A 14,818-nucleotide genomic window follows, 5' to 3' on the forward strand; every position below is an offset into this window, starting at 1 on the left:
CCCTCCCCTCTCCTCTCTCTTCTCCGAGCAATAACATACGGGCCAGAAGGGTGCAGTTAAGAGGAGGGTAAAAGAGAAAATCACTTAGTGTACTTCCTGGGCTAGGCTTCTCCTCTGAGAGTATGGATGGCATTTTTGCTGGGGTTTTTGTTTTTGTTGTTGTGGTGGTGGTTGTTTTCAGTTCAACTAGAGCCGAGCTTTTGCTCTGAGTCCTCCAGGAGGACCTGCAAGGGGATGGACTTCTCTGGATGGTTGGCAGCTTGTAGGCTGTGCGGTTCAGGCAGGTGTCAGCTGGAAATCAAGGCTCTGTCCCATCCCGTACTCTGTTCCTCTCTGTCCAGCGAATGCTGAGCCATATTCGCCTGGAGGGAGGGATTGCTCGGGGCTGACATATGACTTTTAATAAAAGGAGTAACGCCCGGCAGAGCATCGCTCACCCATTCATTCCTTGGCTTTCTTTCATTTGCTGTCCTGGAGCAGAGTTCCACGCATGACGTTTGGTCTCAGGAAGCAGGGACTGCCCACCTTGGTTGAGCCATCCCCTCCCTGCAAGGGAGGGGGGCCCTCTGCTCACTCCCCAGTTCTCAGAGGTTGGAAAGCCAGCCATGGGCCTCCCCTGCTCTTGGGAGCGTGGCCGCCTGCCCAGACACCCTCAGTGTCCCTCACTGGCCACCATTTACTGAATGTAAGTATGTTTCAGGCGCCAGCTATGACTTTCACCAGAAAGAAGCCTGTGAAGGACGCATCATTAGGCCCATTTGCAGATGACGATCCTGGGGTCAGAGGTTGCATCCTTGTCTGGACTTCCCTGCCCTCAGCTTCCCTTCCTAACAGCAGGATGCCTCCGGGGGGGTAGGAGAGGAGGAGGCTGGTCTCTGCCAGGAACCTGCATGTGCATGAGACGGGCTGGATCCTGTCTCCTGGGTGATTGTCAGCCGGAATGTGATGAAGGAAGATGCTCCGTTGGGGAGGGGATCTGGATTGTTATGACTGGGGAAATTCATCCTCTAGGGTTATGTAGATCAACTCCTAGAGCCTTGCTGTTGGTGTGGCTATCAGTTTCCTATTGCTCTCGTAACAAATTATCCCTAACTCAGCAGCCTAAAACAGCACAGAATTATTATCTCAGAGTTCAGGAGGTCAGCAGGGCAACAGCCTCGACTGCGTCTCTGTTCTGAGCCTCCTGAGGCTGAAATCCGTGTGCTGGCTGGGCTGTGTTCCTTTCTAGAGGCTCTAGTGGAGAATTCATTCTGTGCTCATTCAGGTCGTTGGCAGATTTTAGTTCCTTGTGGTTATAGGACTGAGCTCTGGTTTCCTTGTGGGCTGTCTGCGAAGGGCTGTTCTCAGCATCTCCAGGCTGCCCACATTCCTTGGCTTATGTTCTTCTATCTCCCTCGTCAAAGCCAGCAAAGATGTTTTGGGTCCCTCTTCTGCCTCGGCTCTCCGACACACTTTTCTGCCTCTTTCCACTTCTCAGGGCCCGGTGAGGCCATGGGGCCCACTGGACAATCCAGGATAGTCTGGCTGATTTAAGGTGTGCTGGTTAGCAAACTTAGTGCCGTCTGCAGCATGCACGGGTGTAGCTCGAGGGCCAGAATCCCATCTAGCACTGCACGTGTGGCACAGCTGAACCCATGTGTGGTGATTCCACGGTGCCGCTTCTCCGCATCAGTTCAAAGACAAGGGACAAATCAGGCTGTGCGCTAATGAGGTCCAGAATCAATATCCCCACCTGGCCCGGAGTCAGTGCCTCAGAGGAAGGCACGCAGAGCCCCCTCGGTTTGCAGTCAGCTTTGCCTTCCCAAGGAGAACAGCCAGCTTCATTGTCCCACAAAGCAGGCCCTGTGAAGGTCACGGACACTCCAGGTTCATCTGCTGCTGCAGATAGAACTGGGTGCTTTAGGACACTGTCAACTCTCTGAGGAGGACATCCTGGTAGAGAATGATCTGTGACCTTCTGTGACCGACCTCTGATCTTCTGGGTAAGGGCAGGGGTGGTCTCTGGGCCACCTGGGCACCCCCCGCCCTTGTTTCCAACTGCTCTGATGTCAGGGGTGACTTGGGGGTCGTTAACCTGGGCTATGGCAGGTGGGGACTCTGCCATGGAGGGCCACTCTTTGTTTCCTTCTCTTACCTTTGGGTCTCAGCACACACATCTGCAGCCGTGACGTTGTGCGGTTTCCTGCTGCTTGTCTTCCCGCCGCCTTATCTCCCTGTCCCCACCCTGTGATTAGCTCACTCCTGCCGCAGGTCCCTGTTCTATGTTTGAGAGCAAAGCAGATTAGCAGCGAGGAGCAGACACAAACCTTGATTGGGGAGATGCATCTGCCTAGTGCCTCTTCCGTCCCTGGGACCGGGGGCCACACCTGTCCAGGTGCAGCATCTTGAGTAGCCTCTGACCTCTGACATCTTTTGAGAGCCTACTTCGCCTCTTGCCGCCCTGTCCCCCAGGTCACCACGGATCTGAGGCAGCGCTGCACGGACGGCCACACGGGGACCTCGGTTTCAGCCCCCATGGTGGCGGGGATCATCGCCTTGGCTTTAGAAGCAAAGTAAGTTCCCACTTGCCTCCCCTTCTTTTCCTTTGTTTTCTGTACGTTTTTATTACAGTAAAATACACATAAAGGTGACCATTTTAACCAATTTTTTAAAAGATTTATCTATTTGAGAGAGAGAGAGCGCGCACATGGGGGGGGGTCGCAGAGGGAAAGGGAGAAGCAGACTCCCCGCTGAGCAGGGAGCCTGGCGCGGGACTCGATCCCAGGACCCTGAGATCATGACCTGAGCCGAAGGCTGATGCTTAACCGACTGAGCTACCCAGGCGCCTCCGCCCCCCCGCCCCATTTTAAGCATTTTTAAATGTACATTTCATCAAGCACATGCACCTTGAGTAACCATCACCACCGTCCATCTGTGGAACATTTTCATTATCCCAAACTAAAATCCTATACCCAGTAAGCAGCAACTCCCTGTGCTGGTCAGCTAGGGATGTCATAACAAAATACCACAGACTGGGCAGTTTAAACAACAGAAATGAATGATCTGACAGTTCTGGAGGCTGGAAGTCTAAGATCAAGGTGTCAGCTGGGTTGGTGTCCTCTGAGGCCTCTCTCCTTCGTTTGTAGATGGCCACCCTCCCCCTGTGTCCTCATACAGTCTACCCTGGTCATAGTGGATTAATGATCCCATGTGACCCTAATGACCTCTTTAAAGACCCTATCTCCACCTACAGTCACATTCTGAAGGACTGGTGGCAAGGGCTTCAATATATGAATTTGGGAGGACACAATTCAGCCCATAACACTCCCTGTAACCCCTCCTCCAGGTCCTGGCAATCACCAGTCCACCTTTTGTCTCTATGAGTTTGACTGCTCTAAGCACCTCGTGTAAGTGGAATCACATAGGATTTGGTTTTTTGTGACTGACTCACATAGCAGTGTCCTCAGGGTTTATCCACGACGTAGCACGGGTCAGGATTTCCTTCCTTTTTAAGGCTACCCTTAATGGATATGAAGAGACTCCTTCCCTTCTTTTTCCTTTTTAAAGCTCACTGTCTCCTGCCCTTTGTAGGACCACAGAGAGCTGGGGGAGCCAGAACCCCAAGCCTCCCTTCCATTCTGCATCACACTCCAAAATCCCACTTCAGGCCACTACAGGTGCCCTTTTTAAACTTTAGTTCATAGGGCGCCTGGGTGGCTCAGTTGGTTAAGCGACTGCCTTCGGCTCAGGTCATGATCCTGGAGTCCCGGGATCGAGTCCCGCATCGGGCTCCCTGCTTGGCAGGGAGTCTGCTTCTCCCTTTGACCCTCCCCCCTCTCATGTGCTCTCTCTCATTCTCTCTCTCTCAAATAAATAAATAAAATCTTTAAAAAAAAAAAAAAACTTTAGTTGATAAACTGACAAGGCAGTGGTGATGTTTTATCTGTCACAAGCCAAATAAAAACTCTGGAATTGTTAGTGTCCAGATGGGTCAGAAAGAAAAGAGAGTTTGCTACACATGCAATCATGGTGTTAAAAACAAATTTAGTTTAGACGTCAAAACGGGCTCAGAACAGCCCCGCCATTTGAAGTAGTCCGTTGTTGTCGTTGAAGTTTTTAAATGATTCAGAAAATCCTCTTTGGGTTGCTTCGATCCTTATAATTATGGATATTTGCATGTTGGTTTGTCCAAGGCAAAAGAGCATGCAACTCAAACGTTACCAGTTTAACAAAGGAATAGCTAAATATTTTTTAATTTTCAGGCCAAAATGTTGGCTTCTGTGTCCTGAGGCTCTTTAAAAAAAAAAAAAAAGAATTCTAAATAATTACTTACTTGTGTGGAAAGTGGCATTCACATACTTAGCAATTCATTGTTTTATAGTTCCTTCCATCCCTTATTGGAAGCATGCAAGGAATTTTGTTAGTCAAAACTAAATAGAAAGCAAGCTTCATTTCATGCTGGCTTGTTCCATTAAACTTGGCCTGTGGACACATGAAAACTCTGGTAGTCATCGTCCTCGCCCTTTTAGCTCCTCCATAAATTCACAGGTGGCTAGTCTGAAAACAGCGTTAGCTCAGAGCCTTTAAACCTGCAGGACTGGTCAAGGAAGGGACAGGTTATAACAAGGGCCCCTGCGGGCCTGAGGTGAGGAGATTGGAGACTGGGATAGTGCACGTGTCCAGGGAGCAGGCCTGGTGCTCCTGCGCCTAGCATTGCCTTCAGACCCTGTTCACTTGTACGTAAAAGGCACCCCAGCAAAGCCAGATCGTCCTGGGTGGAGGAGGTCTCAGGGGGTCAGGGAGGGCCTGTGGATAGCATGTAACAAAAACGAAGAAAGACCCTCGTGGGTATGAACTGTGCATAGGTTGTCCTGGTTTGTGGCCGTCCTGGGATTTCCCATCAGTCCCATCTTTGCTGAAAAACATTTCCAATGCCATTTCTTAGCTATGTTTCTCATACAACTATATTTCTGATTTTATTACCAGAGTCCAAAATAAAATGATGTCTTCATAATGAGACAGTTTCTAACATTCTCCTTTTCTTTGCCCACTCTGTCCTGAGTTCTGCGGCTCCTGCTTCCTGGCACCTTCTGCTGGAGCCATCCTTGATAGGCCCCGCAGTACCTTGCCGGGTCACACGGGAAACAAGGGGTGCAGCCCCATCTACTCTGGTTGAGTTCTAAAGCCTGTGTCTATACGCAAGAGGGCGAGGCCTTGGGCCATGTGGGGCCTCAGAATCCCCCCTGAACAATGACGTTGGCCATGGGCCCTCAGGAGGGGCAGTAGGGCAGGGGAGGAAAGCCAAGCAAAGGCCTGGAAACTGGACTGATGGACACAGTTGGGGGGAGGTGGCCAGGAAGCCAGTGAGGTTACTGGCACAGAGGCAAGAACATGCTGGAGAAATCAGAGAAGACCGGGTGGGGCTAGCACCTGGAGAGTGAGTCCCAAGGGAGGAATGTGTGTGTGCCCCAAGACTCAAACCACGGTGAGGTCCCAGTGGACAACAGGCAAAGAGGTGGGAACGTGACATGGTGCAGCCACTATAGGATCTACTCTAACCATAAAAGGAGGAGATACCTCCAGTACCCATCAGTAAGTGAATGGATACACACAATGTGGTCCATACAAGCCATGACGTATTCTTCAGCCTTACAAAGGAAGGGAATTCTGATACCTGCTACGTACAATGTGGATGGACCTGGCGGACATCATGCTGAGTGAAACAAGCCAGTCCCAACAGGACGTACTGTGTGATTCCATGTATATGAGGTTCCCAGAGTTGTTACATTCAAAGAGACAGAAAGCAGAATGGTGGTGGCCAAGGGGCTGGAGGCAGGGGGAAGCAGGCAGTTAGTGTCTAATGGGGACAGCGTTCCACTTGGGGAAGATGAAAAAGTTCTGGAGATGATGGTTTGTGATGAATATACCACCACGTGCAGGTCCTAATGGCTCTGCCCTGTGCACAGAAAAATGGTTAAGGTGGTAAATTTTCTGTTACGTATATATATATATTTTTAAAGATTTTATTTAGATTATATAGATTTTAAATTAAAATTATATAGATTTTAAATTAAAATTATAAAGATTTTTAAAGATTTTATTTATTTATTTGAGAGATCAAGTAAGCGAGAGAGAAAATGAGAGAGGATAAGCAGGGGGAGCAGCAAAGAGAGGGAGAAGCAGGCTCCCCACCGAGCAAGGAGCCCTACATGAGGCTCGATCCCAGGACCCTGAGATCACAACCCGAGCCAAAGGCAGATGCTTAACAGATTGAGCCATCCAGGCGCCCCCTTTATGTATATTTTTAAACACACACAAAGAGTGGGTGCCTGGAAAGACAGTTGTAACCACTGTGGGGGTGGGGCAGGCACTGGGTCAAGAGGAGGGGGTGCAGGTCCTTCCAGCCTCTGTCTGTGACCTGGTCTTGATGCTGTGAACAGAGGGGGTTATGATAGAGTATCATCAGAAGATGCATCCTGGTTTCAGAGGTGTTTAAAAAAAAGGGGGGGGCGGGACAATATATCTTAGACTCACAAAACTCTGATCTATGCATTTTTATTAGTGGGCATGTGTTCTTTCAATGAAACGTTTCTACTTTGCACCAAAACAAATGTATTAGAAATTTAGAGTTACTAAAATCTTGAATTACAGTAGGTAGCAGGTGGGTCCACACCAGGGGCAGGGAGTGGGGGGTGTGGGGTCTGGGCAGATGAAGGCTCAAGCATGCTTTTGTGCACCATAACATTTGCTCGTCCTGATGAAGAATAACCCCCAGGACTTAGAAACATCAGGATGTCCCTCTCCCCCTGCCACAATTTCTTTGGTAGCCCTTGGACACACTCAGGTACCTTGGCAGCAGGGCTGGGTTTTTAACGCTATGGATTTTAGGTCACCCGCTGCACTGTTTTATCTTAGGATTTAATCCCTGGAAACCATTCTTTACAAAGAGGTTATGAAATAAACCCTCGCTGAGGAATGGAGCCTGCAGGGCTCACTCAAGTCCCGACTCAGGGCTGGCCGATGGGCCTGGGCAGCCGTCATTTTGACCCGTGAGGGCTTGGGCTTCACTGGTCTGTCATTGTGTCGTTTCAGTAACCAGTTAACCTGGAGGGACGTCCAGCACCTGCTGGTAAAGACATCCAGGCCGGCACATCTGAAAGCCAATGATTGGAAAGTCAACGGTGCCGGTCATAAAGGTGCGCTGGCAGCTCCCATTGGGCTGGGCGGGGACCGGACAGCCTGTCCCAGAGGACCCACTGGGTGACCTGCTGGAATCTCTATTAAAGGGGTGCCAGGAGCCTCTCCAGAAGAATCCCCAAATCCTCAAAGAATCACAAGAGTGAGAAATACGTAGCTAGAGAATTAAGAAAAGTAACCTCACACTGACGTTAAGAAAAAAGCCTAAGATCAGTAGAATTCAGGGTTCCCTAAACATCACGACTTTTGCCATCCAGAGACCACCTGTACCAAGTATTGATGTAATAGTTCTCTTTACATGGACTTGCATTTTTTTTTACATAAAGAAATATATTTTAAAAAGAAACTTTATTATATCTAGTTAATCACGGGTTTGAGGTAGATTTTTATTTTTTTTAATGCACATCAAAACAAATCCATGACTGTTAAGATACATACTGTTTGTTTGTGTGCCACCTAAGGGCATCTTGCATTCTTAGTCCTGAGTAGCTCTATGATTTGGAAACGGGCCCTCAGTTTCCTTATCTGTACAATGAGGACACAGAGATAGTTATGTTTTAAGTTATTTTCTTTTTTTTTTTTTAAAGATTTTATTTATTTATTTATTTATTTATTTATTTATTTATTTATTTATTTAAGAGAGAAACAGCATGAGAGGGGAGAGGGTCAGAGAGAGAAGCAGACTTCCTGCTGAGCCAGAAGGCCTGATGTGGGACTCGATCCCAGGACTCCGGGATCATGACCTGAGCCGAAGGCAGTCGCTTAACCAACTGAGCCCACCCAGGCACCCGTTTTAAGTTATTTTCTTTTTTTTATTTTTAAAGATTTTATTTATTTATTTGAGAGAGAGAGAATGAGAGAGAGAGAGCACGAGAGGGAAGAGGGCAGAGGGAGAAGCAGACCCCCTGCTGAGCAGGGAGCCCGATGCAGGACTCGATCTAGGAACTCCAGGATCATGACCTGAGCCGAAGGCAGTCGCTTAACCAACTGAGCCACCCAGGCGCCCCGAGTTATTTTCTAACCATAAAATTTCTCTCTGTGTTATAGAAGTAACTCAAGGCTTCTTTCCCCAACCCAGCCTGACAGACCTAGGTTCCATGAAATCAGCCCACAGTCAGGGCTTGTAACCCAGGTATTTGGGGCCTCTCGAGCAGATAATTATAGGACTGTGCCACAAGCTTTATTTGCCTGCTTTCTACCAGAGGTACTTGAAAAAGATTTACATTTGGCCCGGGTATGTTAGGGAGGACTTCTTTTTCCTTTTCTGAAGCTCAAGCCCAACTATTTCGACACCGAGCCTGATACTACTCTCTGTAAAATATAGGACAAGTGTTGTCACTCTAAGTTCCAGGGGACATTCCTTTTAATAAGAAAGCCATTGATCAGGCCTAATGCATCCTTGTCTTGCAAGAATGTTGGTGCTAGTGGTGTGCTATAACAAGAGCTAACCTACATTTCAGTGTTGGCCTAATTAAATAGGAAAATAGATTGTACCTCGTTCTTGACCCTGCCTCTTAAATTAAACTTTGAAACTCTCCTGCCGTGGCCAATAAACACTGGATCCGGCCCACTCACAAGCACTCACGGTCTGAGTTCTGAGCCATACCACTTTCCCAGAATGCCCTGGGAATTGCGCAGGCAAAGAAAATGGTAAAAAAAAAAAAAAAAAAAAAGAGCCCGGCCTTGCTTTCCGGTTTATTATACATCATGGCCGCATGAACCAAAGGGTTTCAGGTTTTTGTTTCTCTAGTCCGGTTTACGATTTGAGGAGCTTCTAATGCCGACAGGTCCCTTCTGTAGCGGGGGGAACCCATCCCTGTCTCGCAGAAAGAAAGTACTAGGCCCTCTCCACGCTTCTTTTCCGGCCCTGCACCAAAATAAGCTACGTTTTGGGGGCCGCACTCCTGACCTGAAGGAGTACAGGTTGGGGGAGGCTAACGCAGCTGGGATCTTGGAGCAGGCCTCAGAAGGGCCGCAGCCCGGGCTTTCCAGGAGGTAGCCCGCGTTCCTGCCCTGCCATGAGTGGTGCAGGTGGTCTGGCCCAGGACCGTGGCAGCTGTGGGTCCGGTGCCCTGCGTGGGAGCCGAGCGGAGTGCGAGAGCTGGGCCTTGCTCCATTCCGGGGGGGGCAGGCGCTTCTGAAGGCTCTGTCTTTCCAGTCAGCCATCTCTATGGATTCGGCCTGGTGGACGCAGAGGCCCTGGTCACGGAGGCGAAGAAGTGGACAGCAGTGCCCGCCCAGCACGTGTGTGTCGCCACCACAGACAAGAGACCCAGGTGAGGCTCAGCTCAGGCACCAGGTGGCTTTTCAGGAATGTCAGTGCGGAGCTGACTGTGCTGTAAGGTACAGCGTAAGGTGTAAGGGTGTTCACACATGCGTTCCTGTGCACATCATGGGCACACGTGTGGCGGGGGCATTGTGTGCACATGGTAGTATGTGTGTAGACGTGTCTGTGTTTTCTCTTATGGATTCTGGAGCTGGAAAAGAATCACTCCTTAACTCATGACTCTTTTGAGGCCTTTTGCTGTCAATTATAGACGCCCCATAGTAGGGAGTCAGATGCCCCATAGTCCCTCGTACTGGAAATTCTTACCCAGAATATTTAGCAGAGCTGGCCGGACCGGCGATCAGGCCTGCCCAGTGGGGTGAAGTGGGCAGCAGTGATGAGTGTCCTTTCTTTCAGGTGGGAGCCCTAGCTCCAGCCCAGCCCTTCTTGTCCCAAGAGCCCCCAGTGTGATTCCATCAGCCGTGAACAAGAGAGGCGGCATCTGCCCCTTCCCCGATGCAGAAGGCAGTTTATTATCCAAAGTGCAGAGCACTTCTCCTCTGTGTCTCTTGAATCTGGACTTTCATAGCCTTCTTGAGGTTTAAGCACCAGGATTTTTTTAACAAGCCTTGAGCGGTGTGCTGTAGGACCCAGGCTTCTCCTTTTTCCAGAGTTAGGACACTCCCAGCATCGCCCTTTGTAGTGAGTTGTTCTAAATCAGACACATTTGTTCATTGAAATTTTTGTTAAAAAACAAACAAAGACAGCTGCAAAGTAAATCAGATAGCAGGAACCCTACTCCATTAGGAGAGGACATCAGATTCTTCTTCTGAGTTCTGCCACTGCCGCTATACTTTTTAAGGAGGAGAATGGTGTTTCTCTAGGCCTCAATATCTGATAAAGAATGGAATGCTTTTTTTTTTTTTTTTCCCCTTCCTAGCTGTAACTATTTATTACCTTTGGGGAAATGTGTGTTTGGAAAAAGAAATGTTGGAGTGATTAAAAGTGACCCTTGCTTTATCAGCCCATGCAGCTCCCTCCCTTTGATACCGCCTCCCTTTTGAAAGCATCTACCTCTTACAATATGTTCTTTTGCCGTGCAATGTTGAGAAAAATGTTTCTCGCTGCCACCTGGCCCTGCAGTAGGAATTCAGAAATTGCTTGTTGTATGAGTAGCCAGGGATGGCGCTTTTGAAAAACTACATTTGCATCCTGCTGCTAATGAAGGCTGACGGCTGGGTGAGGCCTCCTGGGCCTGACGGGCTGGTAGGCAGGCAGCAGATCTCCATCTTGACATTTTCAAGCATCCTCTTCTCCGGGGAGCCTTAGCCTGTCATTTCAGAAGAAAGTGGGAGGTTCTCTGAGATCAAGAAGGCCCTTTGCTTTCTTTTGTTTTGCTTGTCGGAAAATGCCCGGCACATGGAGAATCAGACTCCAGGTAAGGTGATGCTGGGCTCCTGGGAGCTGCGTCCTGCGCCGTGAGGCCACCACGTCCAGGCCCGCCTCCCTTCCACTGGTCTCCCCATCAGGGCGGCTCCTGAATGAAGCATTCTTTTCCTGCCAGAAATAGTTTTAAGATGGTAGAGTGGTGCCTAGGTGGCGAAGGGTGGTTTTTATTTTTATTTTATTTTGTTTTTTAAGTGAAAGCACACTGAGTCTAGACAGCTGAGGCAACTGGCCGTAACATACAGTATGACATTGTTCCTGTCCTTGGAGGGAAGAAAGGACTCTGCAAATTCCAACAGAGGGGATGAATCAGACTTCTGTTTCAGAAGCAAATTTATCTTTACATTTAGCAGTTTGAGGCTCTTTCTAGAATATTCGGCCAGCCCGCTCTCCCAAAGCACTTGCTTCACTGCACGCTTGATTGTTCCCAAGGACGTAAGGGCCTCCAGACAGAGAAAGAGAGGGGGACGGGGAGATTGAGAGAGACAGAGACAGAGAGAGAGAGAGAGCCTCTTTATGTGGCCATCCCGTGTGTACCTGTGTGTAACATATGTGATACGTTTACCTCTTTCCTCTTGGGGAGCAGAGAAGGGCCACCCTGGCGTGATGAAGGTCAGGGAACTGTGTTCATGGAGCATCAAGGATGGACGTCCTAGAGGAGGTCGTGTCCACACCTGCCGTTTCTACAGTAATGTCCTACCCGGGGTGCTAAGTCAGAGGACCTGGGTGTTGGTGGTCACGTGCCAGGGCAGGAACGAAGAGTAGTGATCTCTCCGTCTTCTCCTGCCCTTCAGCCTTCTGCTCCTGGCACAGGTCATGGCTCAGGGAGATAGTCTTCATGGCCACTGCAGGAGGAATCCGTGGGCCACCCTCTCTGCAGAGCCCCCCTGCTGCCCAGTGGCAGCCACTGGGCCCCAAATGACCACCCAGGCCCCGTTGGTGTTCCTCTGTTGGACCGTCCTGTCCGATGCCACCCCCACCCGAGTCACACTCAGTCTAAAAGGGGGCAAAAAGGCCAACAGCACAGGAAAGACCACAGTGGAGGGAAGTTGGGCTGCCCCTGCAGACAGACAAGAAGAGCCCCATCAGGAAACAAGTACGACTGATTCTCTTTAATTTAAAGAAAAGCCGTATACGGACCCCGAGCAATAGGTCAGCATTTCTAGTCCAGACACTGTACATCTAAGGACTGTGGGGTTTGCAGTTTAGCCTGTTTCTGTCTAGATCCTCCTCCTGAGAGAATTAGAAGTCCCTTGGAGCCTGGAGAAGGTTAGGGAGCCTGCCTGGAGAAGCAGAGAGAGAGGGGACCACAGGGGTGGGGGTGGTGAGGAACGAGAGGGGCCAGGCCCCCTGCTCCAAGGTGCAGCCAGATCTCGTTGAGCCATCTCTTCACGGCCTGTCACCCCCTGACCCCAAAACAGAGGCCATGGAGTCTGGCCCAGCTCTCCGGCACCTACCTTGCATCACAGGCACTGTCCATGAATGCTAAATCTTAATGCAACAGCAAGGGGGAGATCACTGCAACTTGGCAGGTAACTCTTGCAAAAGAGAATGCCTTGTAACATTCCAAGACGTGTAGGAGAGATCCTTGCCTAGTCTTGGGCAGAAACGGATTTCAGTCTACTTAGAACTTTTCTATTGCCTGTGCCAAATTATTTACGTCTGTGTGTCAGAGTAGGATAAAATTGATACTTTTAGAACCTTTCTAAAAGTGAGAAAGAAAATCAACATCAATATCATTCCTATGAATGAAAAAGAAAAAAAAAGAAGGCCCAGTTATTAAATATCTTCGTTGACCCTTAGGATGTTTCTAGCCGGCACTTCCCTTGTGTCTTTAAAAATCCAGGCTCCCAGGAAAGATTTTCTTTTTTCTTTTTATTTTTTTTAAATTTTATTTATTTATTTGAGAAAGAGAGAGAGCATGAGAGGGGGTAGGGTCAGAGGGAGAAGCAGGCTCCCTGCTGAGCAGGGAGCCCGATGCGGGACTCGATCTCGGGACTCCAGGATCGTGACCTGACCGAAGGCAGTCGCTTAACCAACTGAGCCACCCAGGTGCCCCTCCCATGAATCATTTTCTGACATCCCTGACTCTCTACTCCCTGCTACAAAGACAGCAACAACAGCAGAGTCTCTTCAAGCAGTAAGACCTTATCTAGTTCTCTTCAGTTTTCATAGGTTTTGGAAGGTTACCGTCCAGACAGAGTTTACAGTTTAGTGTGGTTGGTCTTTCATTTAAAGAACTCACACAACCCCAAAATATACTTCGGTCCTGAAGGCTTTGAATGTTAAGAATCATCTGTAGGCCAGGCCGTATATTTGTAGATGTTCAAGAATTAATTATGGATTAACCACATTAATTTCGTTAAACCAGACCACATGCGGTGGTCACTTTATAACAACTCTACTTATAAATACATAGGTAAGCATAATGGATAATGACTATCAGATACTTACTATGGGCCAGACATTGTTCTCAGCACTTTCTGTGTACTCATACATTCAAAACACCCACCAAGGGTGTGAAGTTTGGGAACGATTTCCACCCCCCCATTTATATATTGAAGAAACCGAAGAGTCGAGGAGTAGCCTGGGGCTGAGCTGCGGCAGGGCTGAGCTGCAACCCCAGGCTATCTTTCTCCAGAGCCCACCTTGCCTCCCCTGGGAAGGGACACATCACGGGAACTCAGGCAGGACCCAACCAAGTGGAGTGTGACCTGCACATTCTCCAGGGGACACTTCCCCTGTCTTCCCTCTGCATCCCCAGCCGGCTGGGCACACTGGCCCCGAGGACAGGAAATCACCTTGACTCTGGCTCCTTGGAGGTTCCTCCAGCCCTGACCAGCTGCCAGCACCCCAGAGGCCAGGCCCAGGTGTCTTGTCTGCAGCAGCTTAGCTAGGCAAGCGGGCAAGGCCACATGGCTCCTGTGTCCCGATAGGGAATACCTGTGTGGCTGGGACCCATAAGGGCCCAACTTCACACAGCCTGGTTTAGCATCTTTTTAAAGCCTAAAACCCCCTCTTACCTTTGGGCTCGGTCTGCACTGTACAGTTTGCCCCCACACCCCACCCGGCAACTCTCCCCAGGACATCTCACGGTGTGCACTCCTGGGTACCATAGGAGGGAGGCCCTTGCTTCTGGCTTCTCCCACCGTGTCATTCTTACGTAGGGCATGGCTGGGTGTCCTAAGAAAACTCGTGCTCTGCTGTCCTGCCCTGGGGGGGTGACCATACCTGGGTCCTGATATTTGTCCTGCTTCCTGCCACGCCTGGAGACGCCTGAGAACGCTGGCAAGCTGCCTGTTTTCCTACAGCCCTTTTGCCCTGCCAAGCTTATTTTTTGCCACAAACCTGTTTTCCCCAAATTATAAATGCAATTTACTTCAAAAATTCCTATTCGAATTTGAATAATACAGCCAGTTCTCGTTATGCACGGTAGTGATGTTTTGTGACATCACCACAAATACCGAATTTGCAAATACAGAACCGTCGCTGCTAGGGGACATCCAGGGCCTCCGGTCACAGCATTTTTGTCAACTGATCCATATGTAACTTTGCTTTATGTGTGTTTCGGTTTAAAAGCATTTTATTTAATATATATTACCGATTCATTATCATTGACCGTAAGGCCAATAGCGCTGTAACTCATGTCTGAACAAAACTCATCCAGCAGACGTGTTTTCTCTATAAGGCACATCTCAGCTGTCCGACACTTAGGAAACCAGACGGCTCCTCAGCAGTATGCTTGGGGACCATTTTAAGCAATAAAACCACCAACAAAAGAAAGAAAAATGTGAAAAACATGGCATTAAAAATAGATCATAGGAAGGATACTTGTTCACACTATGAGAGCTGAAACCAGAAGGCAGAGCGTCACCTTGTTTGGCCTCACCTGGGAACATGTTTACCAGGCAACTCAAATATTTTGCAGTT

General features: G+C 49.1%; 1 protein-coding gene across 1 annotated transcript in view; it reads left to right on the forward strand.

Annotated features, from left to right (window-relative positions):
• The window catches only part of PCSK6 (proprotein convertase subtilisin/kexin type 6), a gene marked incomplete at its 5' end in the record, with an annotated part of 182,135 nt that overhangs the window by 103,910 nt on the left and 63,407 nt on the right, over positions 1–14,818 (forward strand). Inside the window, 3 exons of the mRNA XM_035024323.1 lie at positions 2,452–2,552; positions 7,072–7,175; positions 9,335–9,452. Of these exons, the coding sequence (XP_034880214.1) occupies positions 2,452–2,552; positions 7,072–7,175; positions 9,335–9,452 (323 nt within the window). The remainder of the gene's footprint in view (positions 1–2,451; positions 2,553–7,071; positions 7,176–9,334; positions 9,453–14,818) is intronic.

Source organism: Mirounga leonina, unplaced genomic scaffold (assembly GCF_011800145.1).
Source record: "Mirounga leonina isolate KUSES-001 unplaced genomic scaffold, KU_Mleo_1.0 Mir_178, whole genome shotgun sequence".
Lineage (NCBI taxonomy): Eukaryota > Metazoa > Chordata > Mammalia > Carnivora > Phocidae > Mirounga > Mirounga leonina.